Genomic DNA, 27,161 nt, shown 5'->3' with positions numbered 1-27,161 from the left:
TCACATTTTCAGCGTATGTTTCGTTGGTCCTTAGAAAGCTTTTAAAATCAATCGTAGCCTCAACCATCACAAAAATGATTCGTATAAATGAAAGTAATATTTCACGTATTTCTCTAGAGTCTAGAACAAACGTCGGATCGAAGCCAATTTTCAACCTATATTCTGTTGCTCCTTGGAAAAATTTCAGGCCCAGTTAAGATTTCATAGCCCTTGTTCAACATATATTCTGTTTTCTCCTGGGATGGTTCTAAATGCAGTTCCGATTTCACAGCATTTCCTCCCCACTTTCCCTACAGAAATATTACTATAAATTTGGAATAGCTCTGATCCATTTCAAAATTTCCCTGCTTGCTTAGAATATTTTAGGAATCTAAACAAATTTTCACGGCTCTCTTAGAAGATTTATCTCCATAAATCTTGTAAGAGAGCCATACTTTGAAATGTTCATCTGGTCTTATGAAATGCACGTAGTTAAGAACAAAATGAATATTATTATGGCTTCAAACTGACATATTTCGAAATACACGTACTTGCGAAATAACATGAATATTATCATGGCTTCAAACTGATATTTTTCAAAACACGAAATACACCCATTTCAAAATACACGTAGTTACGAAATAAAATGAATATTATTATGGCTTCAAAACTACAGTTTTAAACTTCTTTGAAAGTTTTAGTCTGGAATTGCACGTTAATAATAAAAGTTTTTACAGTAAATGGGAATCGTTAATAAAATAGCGACTTGCAAAACTGCATAGGCTGCGAATGTGTGTGTGTGTGTTAGGCAAACAGTAAGGTCTATATGTAGACATGTGAAGTACCTTAGATATGGCACTAGTTCCATGAACACTAGTTACACTCGAGGACATAGTTATAATCCTCGCCCAAATGTTGAGATATATATCGGGCATATAATCCTCGCCATCTTTCATGATTGGAGGCCCTCCATATAGTTGTGGCGGGTTCCACTATTAATCGTAATTCTGCAACTCGTAGACATCCTATTATGGAGGCAGTTATTTAATATCTGGATGACAGGTAGCGTAGTAATTCTCTATGTACAGAAAGTGTAGTTTTAGAAGATTCCAAGGTTAAGGAAATGGTTGGTTCTGTGGTCAAAAGTGGTAGAATCAGTGTGCACCTGCCAGTTATAGAAATATAGAGCAAGATTATTAGATGCCAGTGGTACATCAATATACGTCACAACAATAATGCAGAGTCGGACGGTTGATATCCTCTTCCTACTCTCCTATTCCCTTTGATGATAGTTTATTTTAAGTCACTCATTTTTATTTTTATTTGCAGTAATTTATTTAAATAAACTTCTCTTGTTATCTGTTCTTCAGCAGATGCAATATTATTTCGATAGGGTGAAGTTTGTTTCAACTAATCTTATAAATAGACCCCATGGAAAAAGTTTAGTTTGTTCTTATAAATACTTTTAACATACAATCATTTTATGTTTTTATATTCCTGATAGAAGTGTTGAAATAAAGCAGAAGTATCTTGATTTCTGCGTGCTCTCTGAAAGGCTGGTTTGGTTTTTATGAACTTGGCGCCATAAAATTGTGAGCGCATGCGTTCACCATGGAGTGCACTTTAAAGTTAATATCTTTTTGCGGGATGATTTAGACATGGTTTTTTGAATAATATTTTGGATTAAGACAGCCAGTTCATCAGCAGTAAAGTGAGAAACATAATCAGTATTGTCCGAGAGAAGTTCAACAAAAACAGGCTTATCAAAATTTTTCTATTTTATATTATGCAAAAAATAGCACAGCAACTCTCTAGGTGGGGAAAGAGTAGTTTTAGATTATTCCAAGGCAAAGTAAATTGTTCTGTGGTCAGAAGTGGTATAATCAGTGTGCTCCTGCCAGTTATCGATATATGGAACAAGCTTATTAGATGCCAATGACACATCAATATTCGATTGGCCTCTCCAGTTACTGCAAGCAAAACGGTTGATTAGGAAGATTTATAACATAAAGTTGATGGGAAAATTCAGGTTCTCAAGGAGTTTACCTCTGGAATCAGTATTTTTTCTGTGCTAGAGATTGGATTTTGAGTTTGCATCCATTAGAATGATAACTGGTTCAGGGTTTAGAACATTTATAGCAGAATCAAGGTACTGAAGATATGGAGTTATATCAACCGAAAGTGAGCAGTATAAAGAGATAAATTAAAAAGAATGAGTAGCACAAGTTATTTGCACACAAATTGACAAACTGTGAGCAAGGAAAGAGACTTTTAATACCTCTAAACTTTTATTAAAGACGATAATGGCAGTTTTCCTATTTTTATGTTGAGGCTGAATGATCCTTGAGAAAAGTGGGAAGCCCATTATTTTTTCCATGAAAGCGAAAAGGATCTTGTAAACAGATAATGTCATAAGACAATATCAAAAAGAAGTCTGGCTTCATTAGCAACTGACCCAAGGAGCATTTAGTTGTACAAATAATAGTTCAGATTCCAACGTAACTGGTTCAGAATCATAATCTCTATCATAATTGGTAATAAAAGGCGTGAATAGTACGTGATATTGTTGTTTCTTGAACTCCCAGATATTTTGGGCAAGCAAGATTCTGAATTGAATGCTTGGCATCCCGTTTCTTACGCTTACAGTTTGCACATGTAAACTGATTATCTTTGGAAGGATTTTCGGTGTATATGGGTCCGAACAGGCACAATGCCCACAGGTAGGAACATCCTGTCGACAGGAATTTGAGGTTTGCCCATATGATAAGTAGCTGAAACGCTTGGTCACAACTCTAAAAGATTTGATCATCTTATGGGCTGACCAGCCAATAAATAATCGGTCCAGCGAATAACTATGGAAAAGAGATGAGGGAAGAGGCTAAGCATCCTTGGAGGAAATTTTAGAACGTGATTTGGTTTTGAAACGGAAGTTAATTCCAGTACTAACATCTTCACGAATAAAGCCATAGTCCTTTAGATTTTTGAAGAATATGTCTGTCAAGAATATAATCCTTAGAGAGATCGTTGTCAGGATCAAATACTAAGATTGTTGGATTCAACTCCTTAGGTGCCTCTGTAGTAAAGCCTGCAACAGGAAAAAGGATTTAGATGTGATGGTTCGAATTTCATCTTTAGCGTGACTTTCAATTACACGGTCTTTATTAATCTGAGAGCTTTTACTTTTACTTGCTTCATATCACTTTTTAGGGTATTCACCACCTTATCACTTATAGAAAGTGATGAAGTATCGGACGCTTTAGTGATAATAAGATTCTGTTTTTTCCTACCTAGAAACAGAAGGTTGAGAAACTTTGGGTGGTCCTGGAGCGTAAGGAGATTGAGAAGGAGGAAGTGTTTGGTGAAGAATTGGCGCTAGAAGACTCTTTAACAATAAAGGCATGGGAAAGGAAGCCAGTAAGTGTAGAATTTTTCACTGGTAATTGAGCATGTTGAAGCTCCACTTGAACCTTCAGCCTTTCATTATCAATGAGAAGAGAGTTGAAAAGCTGTTCTAAATTACTCCAAGACTTGAGGATTATTTTAGCTTGCATCATAGTAGTCTTACTGTCTTCGTTGAAAAGGAATCCTTATAATTCTTTCCTCAAGAGAGAAATGTCTTCTTGTGAGGGCAAATCAGTTTGAAGAGCACAATGTGTATTTATTTGATATCCTGACTTTTCTACAATCAGATGATATTATAGGGTCAGATGGTGTCTTATGCTCTAAATTATTATTTGGAATAGTACGAATATCTCCTTCAATATGTTCACATCAACAGTAATTTCTGAATTATTACTATTAAGTTTAAATTTTGCTAACTCCATTTTTATCCGTCGGAATAACACTGTCATCCTGAATGATAAACAAAACAAGAAAATATACTTATCTCAAGCTTCAGAAGAAGTACAAAAAAGTAATAAGTTGCTTGCAAGACAGGGAGGCAATAGTTTATAAAGAGAAGAAACAGAAGTTTAGAGAATTTCTTTAAAAGAGGTAAGCGCAAATTAGATTTTTCAGAAATTGCAATGCAACTCAGTATTAGTATTAGTTGAAGCATATAATGCAAGAAAGCAAGCTTATACAGCATCAGCCAAAAAAAATCTTCCCGTTTCACCCATCCATTCACTCCTAAAGTTTGTCTAGTTCAGCCTTGAATTTATTTTAGCTGCCAAATTCCACAACTACAGACGGAAGTTTGTTCTAGCAATTAACCACTCGCTGGGCAAAGGCAAATTTCCGCACATCTATTCTACAACTGTCTTTCCTCAATTTGAATTTATGCCCCTCAGGTGCGGAATCTGAGCAAGAGGAAGAATCCCATCAACGTGGAGCTTGCTCAAAAGATTCAAGACCTTATACACCTCGATCAGATCACCACGCAGGTGTCTTGCCTCCAGACTCTGCAATTTGCAGAACTTTAGCCTTTCTTGGTAACTGAAACTTTTTGTTCCACTCGCTAATCTCGTTGCCATTCTCTGACCTCGTTCCAGCAACTCTACATATTTCCTAAAATGAGGCCTCCAAGCCTGTATGCAGTACTCAAGGTGTAGCCTGACTATTGGTGATTATCCCCTTGTACAAGGGGATAAACACCTCCTTATCCGTACTAGCAAAATTCCTATATATCATTGACAAGACCCACCATGAACTACTCTTGCAGCCTTTTTGCATTGCTCAGAAAATTTCATATCTGACTGCACAATTATCCCCAGTTCTCTTTGATTCTCCACTGACCTGAGTGTAGTAGCACACAGTTGGTATGTTACTCTGGCTTACTGCTACCCATATGCAGCACTTTGCATTTATCAATGTTAAACTAAAGTTTCCACCTCTCAGCGATTTGCTCAACTTTTCCAGTTCCTGTTGCAGTAGCATATTGTCCTTATTGTCATTAACAACTCTACCAACCTTCGTATCGTCTGCAAACTTGGCCATTAAGCCTGATATACCTTTATCAATATAATTGATAAATATAGAAAATAGCAATCGGCTCAACACGCACCCCTCAGGGACACTACTATTAACATTAATTCATGAAGAGCAGTGTCCACTGATTAGCACTCTCTTTCTTCTCCCATTCAACCATCCCATTATCGAAAGCAGTAACTTGCCCTTAATTCCCTACTGCTCCAACTTGTGCAGGAGTCTTTCATATGCAACAGTATCAAAAACTTTTCTAAAATCGAAGTATATATGATATCAAAATTATTTTTTGCATCCAGTTCCTTTGTGACCACATCGTAGCATCCAATAAAATTGGTCAGACAGGACTTCCCCTTAACAAACCCATGCTGTGTCAGAATTAAAACTGCAGTCTTGTGTAGATTATCCTGCAATGCTTCTTTAACCAGTGATTCCATTTTTTTACCCGGAGCAGAAAGTTAAGCTAACAGGCCTGTAATTACTGATGTCACCTTTCCATTTCCTTTTATGAATTGGGAATGCATTTGCACATCTCCAATCCCTGAATTCAAGGATGCATATCTCCAATCCCTGAATTCAAGGATGCACTTCTCCAATCCCTGAATTCAAGGATACCCTCATAATCATGGATAAGGGCCTGCTTACTTCCTTTGCTACCTCTTTTAATATAACTGGATAACTCCCATCCATCCCAGGTGCCTTTCTTATGTTTAACTTCAACAATTTTCCTCTACTTTGCTCTCAGTTATTACAAAATCCTTTAGCTCCCTGTAACAGTTTGACAAACCTTTGGCATTCTTCACCCTTAATAACTCCTCAAGTGTGAATGTAGATTCAAAATACTCATTCTGATTGTCAGCTACCTCAGCAGGATCATCAACAATCGAACCATCGATATCAAGTGGACCAATCTGATTCATCCCCTTCCTTCTAGAGTTCACATAAGTAAAGAAGTCTACTGTTTTTCTTTGTATCCTTTTCCAAATATTTCTCGCAATCTGCCTTTGCTTGCTTAACCTCCTACCCGACTTTATTACAGGTTATCTTATATCTATCATAGGCTTCTTTGTCTCCTGATAATTTATATTAATTCCTTGAATGCATTTCATTTAGAATTTGCTGTCGTCAACATCATCATTTGGTCCCACTGTACACAATTTAAAAACTGTCTGAGACCACTGTAGCCACCTTTACGAAAACAAAAACCCTCCCTTTACCCTTGATAGTAGTTACATCTTCGAGTAAATCCCACATCAGTACACTGTGATCACTGCCACCTAGTGGTTCTTTTTTCAGAAGATGCTTAATATATGAATAATCACTGCTGATAATCAGATCAAGAGTATTACTCCCTCTGGTTGCCTCTCCAACATGATGCTGATGTAGAACAATCATCCAATAAATCCACAAAAGTCCTGCTAGAATGCGAGTGACCGACCAAAAAGTTCTAGTCTATATCTGGGAAGTTAAAATCCCCCATTATAAGACAATCTGATTTTATTGGCCCACTCTATTTCTCTGTAGAGTTGTTTGTTGTACTCGTCAGAGTCATTAGGCCTATAACACACTCTTACTCTTAACTTGGGACGAGTTAAATGTTATTAAAGAGAGTTTCAGCGTTGGCTTTCTCCTGGGCTATTGGTTCAGGCATAGTTACTGCTCGTGTCTTCCGGTCCAATATCAATATGCGTACTAACTTGACTTTGGTTTGGCTTAATTGGCCTTTCTTTTTTAGATTTAAAACTACTAAAATAACTTTACCTGATATCTTCTTTCAGGAGCTGATTTATTCATTTTGGAGATTCGGATTTTCTCTTCCCGATGATACCAAATGCAACTATTATTAACTGTTCAGACAGAAAATTAGAGCAAAGTAGCAGAGCACTTTTTCACTTGATTGAGGTGCTGCGCGAAGTCACGCCTATAAGCGGAAGCAAAAAAACATATTTCCGGAATGAATAATGGCACCACTGCATTAATGCCAGTTCTCGTATCAGGCACAGCTATAACGCCGTTGCCCTTCTCTACCTGTAACCTGAGTTTGAATCGACCACCATGGGAGCAAATTTTATGGACTTTTTCAAGAGTTAATCGGTCTTGTGCATGGGCTTCATTGTTTTATTTTCAGCTAGAAAACTCTTGTTTTAATTCAGAACAACAAAACAAACAAACCAGCCATAAAATACTGCATCTGATGCTGCAGTTTTTAAATTTCGAATTTCAAATTTAAAATTTAGAAACCATGTTATACCGAAGCGACCCAATTAAAAATAACGTAAACCGAACACTTCCTGTATTCTAAAGTTGATTTTTCTTCATTCTCTCTCTTTTTAAGGAAAGCAAAAAATGCAACCGTCGAACAAGGCCTACTGAAAATAATTACCGACACCCATCGAGGTCACTGTGTTAGCATAGTGGACTACTTTAAGGAAGAATGTGTATTTGGATAAATAATCACCTTTTGGGAAATGCCAACATCATCTTCCAGAAGGAAAACACACTCGTCTATATTTTGCTATTTTATTTTATTTTTTTTTTTTTGCTTGTTTTTTCCTATCAAAGCAAAGCTATGCAACGTGCGTGTATTATGCCCGTAATTACGCATATTCTTTGGCCGGTTTGTCTATTTTGGTGAATGAGAAACCCTAGTTTCTCGGGAAAAAAGTTGTGCAACCTTCAAAGACCAACTCGGCTGTGATGTCAACCATTTCAGTTACCCAGTGTGACTTGCGATCGTTGGGTTATCTAAAGGACATCATGTACTGTGGCAAATTCCTCCCTTCTTTGAAAAGGCGTGTGTTCCAATATCACAAGCTGCCCGCTACCTGCAAGGACCAGTAATTTGAGATATTTATGGAGTGCCCAATTTCTGAAGAAGAGAATGAGTAGAGATTTTTTTTTTGCCTTCCGATTCACTTCATCTATATCCATTATATTTCCTTTTTTCTACGTATGTATATTTTTTTAATTTTAGCGAAATCAAAATGTGCTACACCAACTAAAAGAAAAAATATCAGAACTGACAGCTTCCTATATGTTCCATAATGTTAAGGACTCATACATGTTATATGAGATGGTTTCCTATGATCTTTCACACTCTTGTGTACAGGTGTGTATAATGACGAATTCCGTATTTGCAGGGGAAAAAAACTGTTGAAATAATGGCCTTGAACGTTCATCGTTACATATTTTTCTTGCTAAGTCAAGTGACACGAAAGCCGCCGGATGTTTGTCGAACAAAGCTGGACTTCATATAGAATGACACCCATATTGATTGGTGTTTACATATCAATGTCTAAACATTCTTCCCTAAGGTGGGCCCATAATGGGGATTCTTTGCTCTTTATGCTAATACTAAATACTAATAATGCATAAATGATTAAAAATTAATTAGGTGAGTGAGATTTCATAAATGGGAAGTTAAGGAAACATTGTGTATAGGAAACTTTGAAGCCAGTCGTACACGTATATTTTCGAAGTACTGTACATGGAACACGATTCATATTTAATGGAAAGACAATCAGTGAATATCCGAGATTAACTGGAGAAGATATTTAAAAAAATAACTTTATAGTAGGTGACAGAACTGAGACGGAGAGTAAGACGCAATGGAAACTTGCTTGCATTTAGCATTTGAATTTAGAGGGCCACGACTATAGAGCAGTTTCTTGAAAGTAAGCAAAAGTAAGATGATTAGCTAAAACGTAACTCAAACTAATACCTCCAACCTCTCAATGTAACTGAGGGTTATACAGAGAAGCAGGTTACTTGAAAGAAACAGAAAAGCGAGAGTAGTAGACTCAGCAGTTGAACTTCCATAACGCCACATTTGTGTTCGACAGAGCAAAATGCATAAACTCTGAAAACTAAGGCACTTGAAAACCCGGGGTTATTTAAAATTCAGCACATTTTATGTAAAAGTCGCTATTTCTTTCTTTATAAATTGTTATCCGGATTATCTTTCCTTTAATATATACTTGTGGCCATTAGGATTTAAACTGTAGAGATAAGAAAATAGTCTGAATAATCAAAGAAGAACAAACAAGCCTTTGGTATTAGTTCCCCTACTATTGCACTAATTTGTAGGCTTCTGGGCTAGGAAGAATTGAAGAGCAGCCTCGCTTCGGTTCCGGTGCTATCTTTCTGCTGCGAGGAAGAAATAATTTCAGAAAGGTTTGGTGTGTCTAGTCCTAATGAAGTAATTTCGCACGGTTATGACGTTGGTCATCATTAGAATTAATTCCCAAAGGGTGATATAAAGGATGCTTCTTGAGAGTGCAAGAAATTTTTCGTATGTCCTGTGTGTATGTATTGCTGTCTGTTTAAAATCAAATTAGAGCTAAATAAGAATCGTTCTTTAAAATATTAATTTCTTGTTTTATTCTTTGTAGGTTTATCTCGAGTAATACTATCGAGTTTGACGGCGTTCTCAGATATTCAAGGAAGATGAATATTAAACGGTACGGAAGTATAAGGTAAGGTTCTGATTACAACTTTCATTTAAAATTAAAAATTTATACTGTTTTCAGGTGTATAAATTTTTTTTACTAAATAAAAGCTTCCCGCACACTCTATAAGACTAGTTTTAAATAAAAAAGACATCAAGAATTAACTAAAAAATAAATAAAATAAAAGTATGATGTAATGAATTATAATACGTGAAATCCTCACTAGAAAATGTTGTTTAAAATTGTATTTATTGATATTAATTTTATTCATAGTAAAGTGTAGATAAAAAGAGTGAAAAGGGAGAGGACAAAGAGGAGAAAATAAAAATTAAGGGTGGAAATTGAGAAAGAGAGAGAGATCACCTATTTTTCAAAACCGAGTGTAAAACAATTTTAAAATTTATTTTCTAGATCATGTGTTCTATTGCCAATCGTCATTTTGCTCACGGGACAACTTACAGCCCAAAGATTATCACAAAGAGAAAAGAGAAATGTGCAAGAAATAACTAGCGACAGCATCGAAGATGCCTTCGTGAACGCTAAAACGAAACTTGCTGATTTGAATGAAAATTCAGGTGAGTTTTAAACCACAAAATAAGAATCGAAGTCAATGCAATTGATTTAAATTCAGCAGAGTCAGATTAAAACTAACTCGTTTTACATTATTTGAAAATTAAGCGCTTTTTTTGGGAACTCCTACCTAATAGTGAGTAGGTTCCCTCTCAATTGATTTAGAGCTTTAAAAGTATGATAAATTTATCATCATTAACGAACTATTTGAAAATGGCACCTGCTGCTATAGAAAAAGTTTTGATGAACTCGGCACGTTCTTACCGCTCATAAAATGGCGTCATCACGGGTCATTGGTTTATATTATTTTACAAGTACCATTTTTCACAAAAAAATATAAAAAAAATTGCAATGTATCGTAACCGCGAGGTTTTAATCAATAATAAGAAAACAAAAGCAAAACCAAAAGTTCGTTTAATTAATTAAAATCTGAAAGAATTCAGTTTTCAGCAAACTTTTCAATGTTGTTCTGTAGTTTGTTCAATTGATATTACTGTACTCCACTTAAATATAACATTGAGCACTTGGACACAAGACTCAACTTTTTAGAAAAACTAACTGGCCAGCAATTAATGACACTTAGTATGGACTGGTACGCATACATTGAAATTAAAGAAGTTAATGTCCTCACAGACAAATTCTTCAACCCAGTCAGCTGCAATGTTAACGCCACATTCCACTGAGCTCCTCTCCTAACAATCGGTATCCCGTCTGGCTAACAGCTGAACTAAAGAAAAAAAATTGTCTCAAACGCTTCAAGAAATCACGAGGCAAAGCACATTTAGTCCAATTCAAAGAACTTCGACAACAGCTTGTTGTTAATCAAGAAACAGCACAACAGATACACCGAATCTATACATAAAAGTCTTGCTATGCAAACACACATGGTCTTTTTCGAAACTGGTGAACATGCCAAAGAAACACACACCCTCCTATTAGAATCCTTGCCTCATGCGGACAATCCTTACGCAGACCTCGGACGAATGTGGTTAGGTTTGCTGAATTTTTCGAGCGATTAGCGATTGTCAATATCACAGAACTGCTTGTAACGTCAAAGTGTTAAAATTAAAGCGTAACATGAGGAACACACGAGAACTAACTCATCAGCCTTACGTGTGATATGTATATAAATTGGTTCTTGAAGCTGTCACAGATATAGTCTCGGTCATATCAAGCTGGTCTTGAAAACTGGGAGTCTAAAACGTTGATGGCACCGATATTCGGGTGACACACAAGTCAAGTGGACCTAGGGATTAAATACTTTATTCCACTCTAGCTTAAAATCCCTTCCTTTATCTAAACATTGGTTTTCCAATAGTGCTAAGATTGTTCAAGATTGTAATTTGCATGTCGAAATTGGCTTGTATCCAAATCTCCAGCTTCATTTTCTGCCTACACCAAAGCTCGCAACAATTATAAAGAGTTTATTAATGTCCAAATTAGATTTCGAACAGGCTAAGAGCAGAACACTTGCTTTTTGTCCAAATGGTAGTTGAGAATGCCAAAGCTATTGGCAACTTTTGTCCATTTCTGTTCTCACCTCTGTCAAAATCAGATGGTTCTATTGTTACGTCAGCCAAAGATAAAGTTGACCTGCTAATATCCTACTTTTCTTCTAATTCATGTAATGATGATCTTGGTAAACCACCTCCTATCACTCCAAATGCACTCCATTCAATGCCTCCTGTGGTCTTCCGTCAAAAGGGTGGCTGAAGGATTTTGAACAATCTTGATACTAAGAAAGTTCCAGGTTCTGATGGTATTTCTCCACTTAATATCTCACAGGCATTTGATCGTGTTTGGTATGAAGGTCTTCTAAATAAGCTTCCTTCTTATGGTTTGCCAACTGTTTTTTGTAATTGGGTATCCATTTTTCTCTCTGACCACTCACTGCGGGTAATGGTAGATGGCTTGCTCTCTTCTAACGTCTCCACTAATGCTGCTGTTTCCCACGGTTCGGTTCTTTCTCCACACTATTTCTTTTTGTATATTAATGACCTTCTTCCATTGACCAGAAATCCTATCCATAGTATTACTGATGATAGCACATTGCATTCATTCCACCTTTCAGTTTGAGAAAACCTTGCCATGCACAAGCAGCTTCAACTTTTCGAATACCCACTGTCCCTTACGATTATTCCCTGCTGATCTCTCGATGCTTCACCAGTGGAGCAAAGATAACTTAGTTGATTTCCTTCTAAAACTTAGTCCTGTCTTATAACTCGCTAAAATATTCTTCTGCTTCTATGCTTATCTTCGATGACACTTCGATTTCTAGATAAGATTACATATCTCAATATTGGATTACCCTGATTTCTAATCTCTTATCCTCGTGGGTAGCACAGTTGTTAGAATCGCCGTCCTCTCCATACCGGGTGGAAAAGACCTGAGTTGGAGTGCCATCGATGATGAGGAATATTTATGGGCTTTTTCATAACGTGCTGAGTTAATCGGTCTCAGGAGAGGGTAGCATGTTTTGTTTTCCCTGAAACTCGGGATTTTCGTCCAGCACACAAGAAAATTGACAGAACACATGCAATTTCATCCATTCTCATATTAAGTTAATAAATTGTGTAAAGTGGCATGACTTCGCGATAAAACGTTGCAGTTTTGGATTAGGCGTCTGTTTCCTTCATCGGTAGTCATTCCCCGGACAGCACTAAACTTCTGGACAAGCGAAATGCTGCATGGGCGTGGCTCATAAGGCCAACAAAACAAACACGATGTGTGGGTTTGATCAACCATTTACATAGAAAAAAACGAGAATGGATCTCCTCACTTAACAGTGAAAAGGTCTAGGAGCACAGATTCCAGTTTGTCTTGAAGACCCTTAAGGTGCTTAGCATTAGATATTTATTACCTTGGGATGACGCATATACTTATGTACTATTTGCGTTCTTGTACTCAATGTAATAATAAATTTTATTAAGATCAATTGATATATCCAAAACATTCAAACAAAAGAATATAGTCACTGCAAGTCCTTGTCACACGTAGTCACAACTGTAAGTAATAACAATAATGAACTTATCCCATTCATATGTGATTACTTTTGATGTTCCTCTTCTAGAGATAGATTTTTTTCTCTTTTAGTTTCATTTCCTACTCATATTAGTTATTCTTCAAGTTTATAAGTGTGAACGTTTTTCTCTCTGGAACTAGGTGAAGGATCACCACTCACCAATATAGCTGCCATACGACATCAAATTCAACAACAACCGAATGCTGCCTCAAACAGATTGGATGAAATCAGTCATTTGATAGAGTTGGCAGCCGAAGACTTACAACAAAAGTAAGTCAACAAAGTTAATTTCTTTGCTCTATTAAGAATTTAATGCAGTAGATAGGAAGAAAGGTTTTCCCTTAAGTATTTATATCAACATCATTGTTGGCATTGTCATGTATCGAGTGGGCTTTATTTTGATATTAAATCGTTGCAGTCAAGGTAAAATTAAACAAATTCATTGTCTCTTAATGCCACTCTATTTCTGAACATTTCTCTCAAGTCAACTTTCCAATAAATTTTATTTCTATGTTATCCAATGCATCACCATATTAATTTCCAGTATCGCCGGTCATCTTTGATTTTCATCACCATGAAATCACAATTACAGCCTAGTGTATTTCTTAACTATTTAATAACTGAGCATTCTTAATCAATTTTATTTTCCCGTAACTTTCCACTTTGTGTTTTTCAACTTTTCACATTTCTCTGATTAATTACAATTTCATACTGCATCAAAACTTGTATTCTTAGTCAAATTCTCTTGTCTATGTAGCAGCTACACTGCTCGACAAAATTAACAGAACACATAGAAAACGTGGTGTAACTCGTGAAGCTTGCAATGAAGAGGCACAAAAGTTGGTATGGCGGCGTGCCATAGAATAACGATGAAATAAAGAGACAGCAAGAAACTTCAGGCAGGTATAAGAGACATTAATGGTTGTATAGGAACTACTAAAAAGATCACATTACAGAAGTCGATACAAGATGCTCGAAAATATGGTCACATGATATCAGTACGGTATGATCCCCCAATGGCTACCTAGGCCTGGCAGCAGTGAACCATGTTCGATAATAAAGGTGTCTATAAGACACTGTGGCAACAACTCCCATTCTTCCAGCAGCGCAGACCTTAGCTCACCAAGTGACCAAGCAGATAGCTTTCGGCGTGCAATGAGACTCCCAAAGGATCACAAGGTCAATAGGATTTAGGTCTGGTGATCGTGTTGACCACGACAGTCGTTGGATATGTTCATTTTCAAAAGATTCCTCAACCACTGCAGCTCTATGTCCAGTGGCGTCGTGCAAGAAAAGAAAATCTGGGCCAATCGCTCCCCTAAAAAGTTGAAAATAGGGCAGGATCTGTTCTGGGTAACTTTGCGCAGTTACTGTACCCATATTTATCTAAAACATGAAGAGGGGTGCGGTCGTTGATCATTATTCCGTCCCACACGAGAAAACCTTCTCCACCGTAAATGTCCCTTTCTGTGATGTTGGAGGGATGGTACCGCATTTCTCGTTGTCTCCAGATGAAATTACGTCTAGAATCTGTTTGCAAGCTAAAACAGGACTCCTATGTTATTCTGAACAGGGTCTTCAGAGACACTGTTCACAATAAACTATTCATGATAAACTTTTTGTTCTGTTAATTTTGTCGAGGAGTGTATATAACATTACAGCTTTCTGTTCATCTTATTATCCCTGGTATCTGCACGCTTGCAATAATTGAAATCTTCAGACATATTTCAACTTAATACAATGAAATATGCCCTGTTCAAAAACCTTTACAATTCGCATACAGTGACCAATGTGCTTTAAATTTTTGTCTCTGTTTCTCTTTCTTTAAAGATCGCATTTAATTTTACATTGAAAATGAATGTTCCATCCACCAGTTCTCCTCACAGCTTGCGCTTATTAGCCATCCTCTGTCCACGTTTGACACGCAGGCAATAGCTATCATTTGTGAGACTGTCACTATGAGCTTAGTTCGAATTTTAAATCAAAAACCCAGTACGGCATGCGATTATTATAGATGTTGAATATAAAATCTGAAAACAATTTTATACATCTTTCATACAATTTTATTGCATTCGATCCTTATTACGAGGAGAAATGCAGACCCCGATTTATCTCTGTCTTTCAAGGACGTTTCACATCTTCTTCGGTTTCGTGATGGAAAGAATGTAGGCAATGTGCAAAGTCCATAAACTGCAGTTTTATCATTCTTTATTCGTAATTTTTAGTTAGGCACGAAAATTACAATAAACTTCAGGTTTATTGTTGTAAGGTTTTAGGCACATCAGCAACTTAAGATATAGTGCGCTGTATATAATATGTTGGTAAACTGAGTGTTCTGTGGTCAATTTTTCTGGTCATTAAATGCCCAGAAAAATTCCTCGCGTGATCGACTGGATCTAAATTCAGGTCTTATTCCAGCCGGTGTGAAGACCGCAATTCTATCAACTATGCTGCCTACGAGGGAACGAATTACAGATGTAAATACTCTGATAAATTTTATACCAACGTTAATGGAGGCATGAGAGAATTTCTACTCCAATATTAAGCATATGTTAAGAAAACTCTCTGTGTAGAGCATTTATAAATCAAAAATAAGTGATTATAACGTTCAGGGATAGAAAAAGGTATTACTGAGAATGAGAAGAATAGAAATTTTGGTAAACAGGTTCCATAAAAAATGCGATGGTATACTTTTTTTTCCCACTTTACCATTCTCGGGTTAAACATAGCTTTAGAAATTATGAACCAAGCTGCTGAATTTGGCCGAGGCGTCAGTGTATGGTATTTTTAAATTTCATGTGTGCCACAGCTGGTGTGTCTGTTCGGAGGGATGAAAATCTTAGGTTTCTGGAAGAAAAGTTCTGAACCGTAACAATGAAGGAATTTCAAGAACAGGTATTATCATTTCATCTGATGAGACAGCTCAGAGGGAATTCATTGAGTGAGTGGACCTGCAACTGAGCGCCATCTTCACCATAGCACAAGGACATCCCATTCTTACATGATATTTCCATTCAATTTCACAATTATCAAGTAGGTTTAGGACTTGAGTCTCCATACCAACTGCAATTGTGTTGCTCCGGAGCCATCCCAGTTTTGGGGCTTTGGAGCAACTGAGCCATTGCCCCTCTCCCCTCATGGAAATCCGATCTTGACTGTCTCTTTTGTAGCCTTCTCATTTTGAATTCAAAGACGTTCTTAAAAGGTTTCTCAAAGTGAGTTGTCAAATATTGAACTGCATACTAAAAAAAAAAGTAAAAATTACATATGCGACTTGAGGCAATTAATCATGTATATTTTCATTCTTTTATTCGGTTTTTATTTGTAGATATGAAATATTGCCTGGTCAGATCAACTTGCTGGAAGACGAGTCTTTATATTCCGGAATCACTTCTAATGAGGTTTTGCAGGAGTGTCTTGCCCAATTTAACGTTTCTTGTGATCCTACGTACATTTACAGAACAGCAGATGGAAGTTGCAATAATCTACAAAATCCTACCTGGGGTAAAGCCAGTACGTGTTACCTTCGGTTTAGACCACCATGTTATAATGATGGTAAGTTTTGCATGATTAAACAATTATTCAACCGATAAAAATCTCAAAACATCAATTGATTCAGCGAGCTTTGGTTTCTTTCCCACTGAATTTGTAAGTATTGTACGCAAGTCGTTTTAGTATATTCCAACTCATTAAAAGTAATGGGATATCTCTCTGATTATATCGGACGTAGAAATAGGCAAGACAGTTGCGTGATAGACTCAAAAAGATGGGTCTTTCCCATCACTTATTTTGCTGCAGGCAGTTCACACTTATCTACAACAAGAAAAACCGTGGAAAGAAATGAACGGACTTTTTTGGGTTGTGATAGTCTAAAAATTAAATAAATGCTACCACATGCTACATTAGCAAAATTTAAATATCTCAAGTCGTTGACTACTGCCAACATGATGCGAAATTGGAAGACTGAATATGATGTTATACCGAAGAATAACTAGCTATGTGCAATCTAGTAGGCGAATCATGCTAAAACTGGTATGTTTTCCATGCCAACTACCTTAGAGATTCTTGCTTTTCGAGGATTCTTGGTTTAAATGAGCCACAGGTAAATGATTTTTTGTAAGGTACATAAGTACACGCATACCAAGAATTTACCACACTCTTCAACGTACCAGACCGAGAGTTAAGAACAGGCAAAGGTCGTACCTCACCAGAAGTATTATAAACGGTAGCATACACTCACTGTCCAAAATAAAAATCTTTATTTAATATCTAATAGGGATACGTTGTGCCCAAATTACAGCCAGTAAATGCTATGGGATGGATTCCACTAGTTATCTGAAGGAGTCTAGCTCTAAATTTGATCATTCTTCCACTGGGATACTTTTCAGCTACTGTATTGCGGACTATAGAGAACTGCGAAGCCGAACTACCCTCTCCAATACATCCCAGACATTCACAATTGGATTCAGATTTGGAGAATTAGGCGTAAGCAGGGTAGATGTTTGAAATCTTTGGAATGTTTTTCGAAATATTCATATATCAATTTTTGCATGACGCATAGTTGCTTTGTCATCTTGAAAATATCCATCGCAATCCGGGTAAAAATGAAGATTGCAAGTTGAAGATGTTTCCGTATAATTGACATCTTCACTGGAGGTAACGCAACCTTCTAATTGTAAGAGCAGACTGTCATACCAACTCCAGCTGCTTGAGTGGTGGACCAGAACCAGTCTGAATGCATGGTTTCATGAGGTTTACGCCACTCTTTCATCGTACCATTGACCCAAAATTTAGTAGAGGTTTAGGAACATCAGCGACTAAGGCCATATTACTCCCTATATATATATATCGACGAAAATCCCAAGTTTCCAGGAGGAAAAACCATACTATCCTCACCTGACAGCGAATAACTCAGCGACATTGTGAAAAAGGCCCATAAAACTTTCTCTCGTCATCGACGGGACTCGAAATCAGGTCTTTTCCAAACGGTTTGGGGAGGTCGGCGATTCTACCAACTGTACTACGCACAAGGGCACGCGAAGCGTACATTGACTGTCTAAAGCCAACAATACTGCATTAAAATTGCATTTAATGTATGAATTTATTGTAATTGTATAATAAAAATAAATAATAATTTAAGGATTTCCATTTGTCCGATTTTAATGAAATTTGTAATGGCTGGGGAAAATATTTTTAGAAGGACCAAATGTAAAATTTAATGAGAATGAGTCCAATTGGAGTCGAGTTGTTAGCGGATGGACATGGTGAAGACACCATGCCTATCCACTAACAACTATTAATTTATAGATGTATATAGTGTCTATAAATTATTCACTTAATTATGAAGCTTGATTAACATTATTTTTGTAGTAAGTATTGTAAAACGGTTTGCTGTACCATTAAATAACTCAAAGAATTTCTTATCACGCAACCGCAACTCCACAAGGGCACCTTTTGTAGCATGTAGAATGTCAAGACGGTAGCTGATTTCATTGCAAGTGTTTTGACGCATCTCTTGAGAAATGAAAGTCGCTACCTGTTCAATCCGGCATTTTAACACGATGATGTGAACGTTTTTTTGCATACACCTTCTCCTTTAGTCTGATACAAAGTAATCCGTAGATGTGATATCTGGGGAATGAGGAGACCATGGAATGGATCCATAAAATTTTAATCTAGCTTCATAATCAAGAGGATAATTTTGACACCGTGTGTGTGTGTGTGTGCTCAAACGTGCCTAAAAAGACACCAAGCTTATTATAGGGTCCAAAGATGGCCAATCGCCTGGTGAGATCGACAAAATATCGTTCATATGAGGAATGCCCTCAAATATATAGGCTACTGACCTTAGTAAACAAACTCTTATTAGAGGAAATCTGATTGAGGTATATGAGGCTATAATAGGGGATAGTAATATGAATGAAGAAATATTCATGGGTTATAAACGATATTAATTCAAATGATAGGGGAAAATGTTAAGACTGGATTGTAGGAAGTTTTCTTTTATCCAGCGAGTAGGTAATTATTGAAATAAGTTACCTCCGTGGATAACTAAGGACAACAGTTTGGAAAAATCAGCTGGAGATGTACTTAATAAGGAAGAAACCAATTATTGTATTTTTTTTATTTTTTGGAGTAGAAGTCTAGAGCTTCCTCGCGCCATATGATTAATTCCAATACTAAATGCGTTTGTGTTTTTTGGGGAGAAAGACACTTTCAACATTTATTGTAATCTCTATTATAATTATGTTTATCACATAAATTGAATTACAACTTATTGCAACTTCTATTTCAATTTATAACTGAAATAAAACTGAAAATATATCATGGTTACGCTTCTTTTAGAAACCACCTATACTTTCTTCTATAAATTGCCTTGTACCTTTCTTTTATTAAAATACATGTTCCAACTGGGATTGTAATAATACTTTCAAATTTCAGGAATCAAAGAATTTCGGAAATCAGTAACTGGAGCAGACCTTCCAAACCCCCGATTTATATGCCAAACACTTTGTCCTGATGTGGATGTCCCAGTCAGATTTACCCATATGCTCATGCAGTTCGGTCAGTTCATTGCCCACGACTTTATTTTTACACCTCAACACACAAGTAAGTAGTCAATTCTTTGGTTATTAACAGACTTACGATTTTTTTAACTGTTTTCCTTGCATTATATACTGTCCGTTCGAAATCCTACCACATGATAGTAATTAGGCATTAAATAATACACTATACAGGAATTCCTCCTTTTGTTACAAAAACAATCGAATTGTAATTTTAGGAAGATTGTCATTTTAAATGTAATGAAAAGATGGACAAATGGAAGACCCTTTTTCTTTTCTATACAGGGTGTTTCAGTTAAACGTTTCAGAATTTCTAAGAGGGGTAGGGTACATCCTGACAACTCGAAATCATATAGCAATGTGGGGTCGGAAATGCTTTCCTGAAGCGGTGTTGTACACAGAAGCACCATAAAGAAAAGAGACCGTAAGTGAGAAATCGTTTTAATAATACATGAAAAGAAGCAAAAGGTACATGGATTAAAGTAAGTGTTCGAAGTTTCTTCCACGGGCTACAATGCACGCCTCACATCTCCGACGCATGGACATCCGAACATTCTGGAATACTCCAGGCGAATTTCGAATTTCTTCGGCAGCTACTGCGATTCTTGCAACCAGCTCCTCAGCATTGTCAACAGGGGTGTCATAAACTAGCGATTTCATATGACCCCAGAAATAAAAATCAAGACATGATAGGTCGGGTGACCGAGCAGGCCAACGCACGGGACCACCACGTCCGATCCACTGTTGACCAAATGTGACATCCAGGTAGTTACGAACATCTCCGCTATAATGGGCAGGGGCTCCATCGTGTTGGAACCACATTGTCTGTTGCGTCGATGCAGAAATCTGTTCATCTCTCAAAAGTTGTGGCAATACTTGCTGCAGAAAGATCAAGTAGATAGGTCCGGTTAGACGACACGGTAACAGGTAAGGTCCGATGAGGTGATCTCCCATAATACCGGCCCATACATTGACCGAAAATCGAATCTGTGCTGCACGACGTCGTATTGCATGCGGGTTCTCGACCGCCCAGATATGGTCGTTATGCGTGTTGAAAATTCCTTCCCTTGTGAAGGATGCCTCATCGGAAAACAACACTTCAGCAGGAAAAAAGGGGATTTGTAGCATATTTTCCAAGGTACCACTGTGCGAAAGCAATACGAGGCGCATAATCCTCCGGTTGCTGTGTCTGGACACGCTGCACGTGAAACGGATGCATATCTTGTTCTCGGAGAATCCTCCAGACGCTGCAATGGGAAACCCCGACTGCGTTTGCTAGACTTCGTGTACTCGTTCTTGGATTCCCCTGTACATGCTGCAGCACATTCTGTTCGACGGCTGCAGTCCGTGTTGTTCTTACCCTGTCCCTGTCAGCTCTTTCAAATGAACCTCTCTCAGCTAACCTCTGGTGCAGTCTTGCAAAGAAATTATGACTGGGAATACGCCTCTTCGGATATCGTTCCGCGTACAAACGCTGTGCGGCTGGCCCACTACAATTTGCAGCCCCGTACGCCAAATGCATATCGGCTAACTCTGCGTTCGTGTAATCATCCATCCTACTAACTTGGCGTTCTTGTGCGAAATTAAGATTCCCTGCACTAAAGCTCGGAATTTTCGATTCTGCCCATTGGTATATGACTTCGAGTTGTCAGGATGTACCCTACCCCTCTTAGAAGTTCTGAAACGTTTAACTGAAACACCCTGTATATATTAGAAGAGGTTCTTCATGACTCCAGTGCCTCGATAATGTTTAAAATTATAATTTTACAATGAAATGAGGGTGAAATACGACCAGTTATCTGATATCACATCAGGTCTCAATGTTCTCGCAAAAGTGCTTTCACATGTCGTTTTATTGATTTTACAATATCCTTGAACACATCTGGAGATACTGGTCATTAAATGCATATCGTCCTAAAATGATATCATATTGGAGAATGGTGAATCCAAACGGCAGCTCGTTTAATTTCATGGCACAGTTGCTCGATGGGATTGCTCAAATCAGTTGCTCAAATCAGCGCAACCAGGTGCCACTGGAGAAGGCCAAAAAAGAATGAATCCTTCGAAGTGTTCAGCAAAAATATTCCTTATTTTGATGTTGTGTGCTTTTTTTCACCATTTTCGGTCTGGTGACATTAAATTTGGATCTTGGCAACGTCAAGTTTATCAAGTTCGGGTTATGATCTTACTGAAAGCCTGCATATTGTCGAGAACTGACAAGAATCCGAGGAGAAAATTAAGTCAAGCAGATTTTGGCATCTTGTAGACCTATGGTTAAGTAACGTTTTTGTGAGTGGGGAAAGGTGGTGAGTTGATTCATAACGCCCTACAGTAGCGGAGGCAAGTGAAAATATCCACACACAATATATATGGCAACAGAATGGAATGATTTTTAAGACAATTTGACTCTTCTTTAGTAGCCTCTGTCTTAGGATCAGGCGACATATATAAAGCATATATATGACATAATATATATATAAACATTGTGTCTACCAAGCTGTCTTTAATTTCAGAGAAACTAAAATACTATTAGAGAATATAGAACTGCTACAAATCAAGCGAAAATCGAAAACATTAGACATGTATAGTATCTTATGTAAGGCGGCTCCCAAACGCTAGTTCAACTCCGCCGTGGTACACAGTGATGTTACAAAAACTCTGCAGAAAGGCTAGAAATGTGTGTAACGCTATGCTTGTGTCGTGTTTGTTATGTTGTTTAGTTGTTTCTGGCTGCTTTGCTATCAGGAAGCAATAAGCACCAGGGTGGTGCGTCCTGATACCCGTCTACACCGCGAGGAGGCGGGTCACAACAGAGCACAAACCGCAGCAAACCTCGAGATATCGAAATCATTCAAATTATGAGCAAATAAAATTAAATTTAACAGTAAATTTTAAAAAAATTCAGAAATTAAAGATAAAAATAAGTTAAAATAAATAATAAAAATAAAATTCAGTAAAAAGAAAGATAAAAATGAGTTAATAAAATAGAAAAAAAATAATAATAAAATAAAATAACAATAAATAAATAAAAAAAATCATCCCGCACCAGTATAAGGTGGTGCCAGCAGATGACCCCCACCTCAGGACCAGTCTAAGGTTAGCAGGAAAATAGAAATCAAGACACAGTGATGTCACTCGGTGTTATACAAGTTTGTTAACCAACTGTCCAAGTTGAAGATGGTATTTGAGCTAAAAAAATGGTGGTAGTGACGATGGTGGTGGTATCACGAGATGGCGATGATAGAGATGCTGGTCTGGACTGGAGGTAGAGCTGGAATAGGAGTAGTTCCTGAAATTAGGGCACTACTGATGATTTGTCCACGTCTGGCAAAGACTTTATGTGCAAAATCTTGCAGAAGATAATTTTTCTTTGGAGTTCAAGAGAGAAGACTCATTGCCTGGGGAGAATGGTTGACACAGAGCAGACAGAGGCTGACGAAGATCCAAGTAATATGGACAGGTGAAAAGAACATGCTGCCAGTCTTCTGGGCTGCCACAGTTACAGAGGGGTGAATCAGACAGGTTAAACATAAGAAGTTTAGCACGAAGGGAACCATGAACAGTTAGAAGAAAATGAGTGCGGAGACTCGGACTGAGAGTTTTGTAAGGCAAAGGACACAGATGGAATAAACTTTCTTGTGACCATACCTTTTGAAGAAGACCACCGATCTTGCCAGAGTTGAACCAGGTGGTTCCAGCAACGAGTTTAAACATTAGTAATGTTTCTCTAGGCATATAGGGCATATCAAAATACGGAATCTTCCAGAAGGATGGACTCTTTGTGGATCCAGCCACGTTTACGCTATCCACATTAGGCCTAAGAACCTTGAGAGTAAGACTTTATCAATTGTGTGACGAATGTTGCTTAATGATCTGTTTTCAAAAGTCATTCGGATAGCAGGGTCCTCCGTCGCAACTCAGTCGGCACGGTAACGCCGTCTGAAACTGGCTGGAGAGTTCTAGATTTGATTTCCGTCGAAGAATGGAGGGAGTTTAGTTATTTTCAGAAGAAACAGAGAGAAGAAAGATAAAAAAGAAAATAAATCACAAATTTAATGAGTTTTATTAACCTATTAACTTTGTATTACAAGAGAGATAGTTGGCGCCTCCGTAGCCAGGTGGGAAGGAGCAGCAGCAGTGCATAGCACACGCTTCTTGATTAGACCGGGGTTCAAGCCCGTCACCACCAAATACGGAGGATGCGGAAAGGTCAGGGAATGACCACCGTATATTCCAGGAGCAATATGGCCTTAGATGCTAATGCTCCTAAAAACCAAATAGCAAACAAACAAACAAGAGAGATGATATATTTCTGGATGGTCGTTGGTTGGCTGTTGCATTTTTCTTCCTAATGGAAGAAAAATTGCGCGAGATTACGCACAACACAAAAAAAATCCTTTGCACGAGATTACGCACAACACAATGCGTCAACGGAAGGTTTTTTTTTTTTTTTTTTTTGGTTAGTTGTTGGCACATCGACTTCTGTGGCCATAATGCTTTTGGCCTCCCAAAGCTTTTGCATTTTACACTGATCCAAGCCCGAGAAGGGATTCAAACCCTTGAACTTGGGGTTGCCAAGCAGGCACTATACCCACCTTACCAGCCTGGTCGGCTCAGCGGAAGTGACGTCATCGATCACGTGACACCCTCGCCCGTACTCTCGGAGAGACTGTCATGATTCTTTGCGCGATCATGTCACTGTCTCTCCTGTACTCCCCTATTTCCTCATCACCAGTACCCCACTTTTTTATTTATTTATTTATTTTTACTGGACGTCTCCACAGGATTTTTTCAGGAAAATAAATTTTTATTGTTTTGCTGGGATTCGAATTCAAGTCCATATATTCTATGGGCAGGTGCACTCACCACTGGGCTCCTAAGACATTTAGTTCAAGTAGTGAGAAGGTAGTATTAGAGTGCAATTTGAACTTTAATGAACAAAATAATAGGGTGATTTTAATACTACATCTGTCTCACGAGTGGACAGATACCACGGAATCCGGGAGTGACGTCACCAACCGGCGCAGCATATACAGTCACGGCACGAGCAGCGCGTGTCAGTTTGTCATTACGATGCCTAGAAATTAATTAATTTGAATTAGGAAAAGAAGGACCTGACAGAATTTGAATGGGTTACGACTCCATTCAAATTCTGTCCTGTCCATTACGCCGATGGTCGGGTGCATATTCAACGGAGAGCAGCTGAACAGCTGCAACCAGACTGTACATTGGAAGAAAATAGGACTGCGGCATTAGTATCATAGTTTCGGGGATGTTTTCGTCGACATCACTGGAATCCCCTCTTCCCCATTGAACACATCCTCACCGCCAATTCCTACATCGGCATTGTTTCGAACCAACTTTAGGGCAACAAGGTGACCATGTATCCAGATAGCCCTGAACTCCTTCCACAAGACGCCGCATCACAAGACCCAGATTGTGCAGGGATTGTTCGAGGATCATGTCGAAGCATTTCGGGTGCTCCCTGACCACCACATTCCTCTGACACCAATCCCATTGAGCATTTGAGGTATGTGCTGAAACGCAGAATTCGATAGTCCACGCCTATGCTTCGCTCTATTGCTGAACTCCGGGATGTGCTTCTGTCTAACTGGTCTAAGATAGGTGAGGATACCTTCCGCTGTGTCGTTCAGTCGATGCTACTACGGTGCAATCGGTTATCACAGCAAAAGAGACTTATTTTCTTATTTTCCTTGGTCGGATTACTGTTTCAAAATTTACAGTAGTACTGTATTCCTTCACAGCGAACATATGGCGCAGATGTGGGAAACCACAGGTGGTGCCTGACCCTAATACTATGCACACTATGCTATGTTTCAAAATTTCTGATGTCAACGTTTGTTCAGATCGTGTCAGTGAAATTATACTTGCAGGAATGGAATCCTTTATCCCACACTCCACTTTAAAATCTCGTCCTTTATCTAAACTTTGGTTTTCCAATAAATGTGCTAAGGCTGTTCAAGAGAAGAATGTTGCATATCGTAATTGGCTTGTTTCTAATTCTCCAGTTTCATTTTCTGCCTACACCAAAGTCGCAACGTTTCTAAAGCAGTTATTAATCAGTCCAAACGAGAGTTTGAACAGGCTAAGAGTAGAAAACTTGCCTCTTGCCCTAATGGTAGCCGAGCACTCTGGTCTCTTGCCAAAGTTATTGGCCGCAACTTTTGCCCATCTCTGATCCCAACTCTGTCCAAACCAGATGGTTCTGTTGTCACTTCAGCCAAGGATAAAGCTGACCTGCTAGCATCCCATTTTTCTTCCAACTCATATATTAATGATCTTGGTAAAACAACTCCCACCATTCCCAACACGCCCCATTCAATGCCTCCTGTGGTCTTCTGTCAAAAGGATATCAGAAGGATTTTGAAGAATCTTGATGCTAAGAAAGCACCAGGTCCCGATGGTATTTCCTCACTTGTTCTCAAAACCTGTGCTCCTGAACTTATTCCTATTCTTTGCCGCCTTTTTTTACTTTCTGATTACAAAGGTGGTTTTCTTCTGCTTGGAAATTTGCTCATATTCAGCCAGTTCCTAAAAAGGGTGACAAATCCCTCCCATCCAACTATCGTCCCATTGCAATTACTTCTACTCTTTCTAAAGTAATTGAGACATCAATTAACCGCCAACTCTTAAACTACCTAGAAACCTTCCGTCTGATCAACGATCGCCTGTATGGATTCCATCAGTGTCGATCCACTGGTGATATTCTGGCTTACATTACCCATTTATGCACTAATTCGATGGAAAGGTTCGGTGACACAAGTATTTACTCTTGACATCTCGAAGGCTTTTGATCGCGTTTGGCATAAAGGTCTTCTTTTCAAGCTTCCATCTTATAGTTTGCCAACTGTTTTTAGTAATTGGTTATCCAGTTTTCTCTCTGATCGGTCACTGAGGGTGATGGTAGATGGCTCTCTGTCTTCTAACTTCTCCACTAATGCCGGCATCCCCCAAGGTTCAGTTCTTTTCCTCTTGTATATTAATGACCTTCTTCCATTGACTGGAAATCCTATCCATAGTTTTGCCGATGATAGCACATTGCATTCCACTTTACATTTTGAGAAACCTTGTCCTGCTCAATCAGCTTCAACTTCTCGAAAATCTGCTACCAATTCCTTAAATGCCGATCTTCAGGTATTTCTCCGGTGGGGCAAAGAAAACTTAGTTGATTTCAACCATTCTAAAACTCAGTCTTGTCTTATATCGCGAAAAAAGGATTCTTCTACTCCTATGCTTATCTTTAGTGACACTCCGATTTCTAGGCAAAATGATATATCTCTTTTGGGGATAATCCTGACTTCTAATCTCTCTTGGCATAAGCACATTACAAATATTGCTTCCTTTGCATCCAAAAAACTTGGTTTTCTCTTTCGCTCTCGGTTACTTTTCTTCGAAACAGCTGCTCACTCTGTATAAATCGCAATTCCGCCGTGCAATGGAACATTGTTCCCACATCCGGGGTGGTGCCCCCCAAAACCTCTCTCGGGCTTCTTGATTCCATTCACAAGAGGGCAGTTAGGTTAATTAATGATTCTTCTCTAACAGAGTCTCTCCATTCGCTGTCTCATAGACGTACTGTTTCTGCTCCATGCCTCTTCTACAGATACTTCCATGGGAACTGTTCTTCTGAATTGG

At 38.1% G+C, this 27,161-nt stretch overlaps 1 protein-coding gene across 3 annotated transcripts in view; it reads left to right on the top strand.

Moving 5' to 3' along the window:
* The window catches only part of LOC150090315 (immunomodulatory peroxidase-like), a 196,393-nt gene that overhangs the window by 106,339 nt on the left and 62,893 nt on the right, over positions 1-27,161 (top strand). For all 3 annotated transcript variants that reach the window (XM_090389799.1, XM_090389798.1, XM_090389797.1), the window contains exons 2-6: positions 9,294-9,377; positions 9,762-9,925; positions 13,083-13,212; positions 16,271-16,497; positions 19,384-19,551. In XM_090389799.1, the coding sequence (XP_090245925.1) occupies positions 9,349-9,377; positions 9,762-9,925; positions 13,083-13,212; positions 16,271-16,497; positions 19,384-19,551 (718 nt within the window). In that variant the 5' untranslated portion in view covers positions 9,294-9,348. The remainder of the gene's footprint in view (positions 1-9,293; positions 9,378-9,761; positions 9,926-13,082; positions 13,213-16,270; positions 16,498-19,383; positions 19,552-27,161) is intronic.

This window comes from Mastigoproctus giganteus, chromosome 2 (assembly GCF_048544385.1).
Source record: "Mastigoproctus giganteus isolate SK-2022 chromosome 2, ASM4854438v1, whole genome shotgun sequence".
Classification (NCBI taxonomy): Eukaryota; Metazoa; Arthropoda; class Arachnida; order Uropygi; family Thelyphonidae; genus Mastigoproctus; species Mastigoproctus giganteus.
This window is presented reverse-complemented; position numbering and strand designations above follow the sequence as displayed.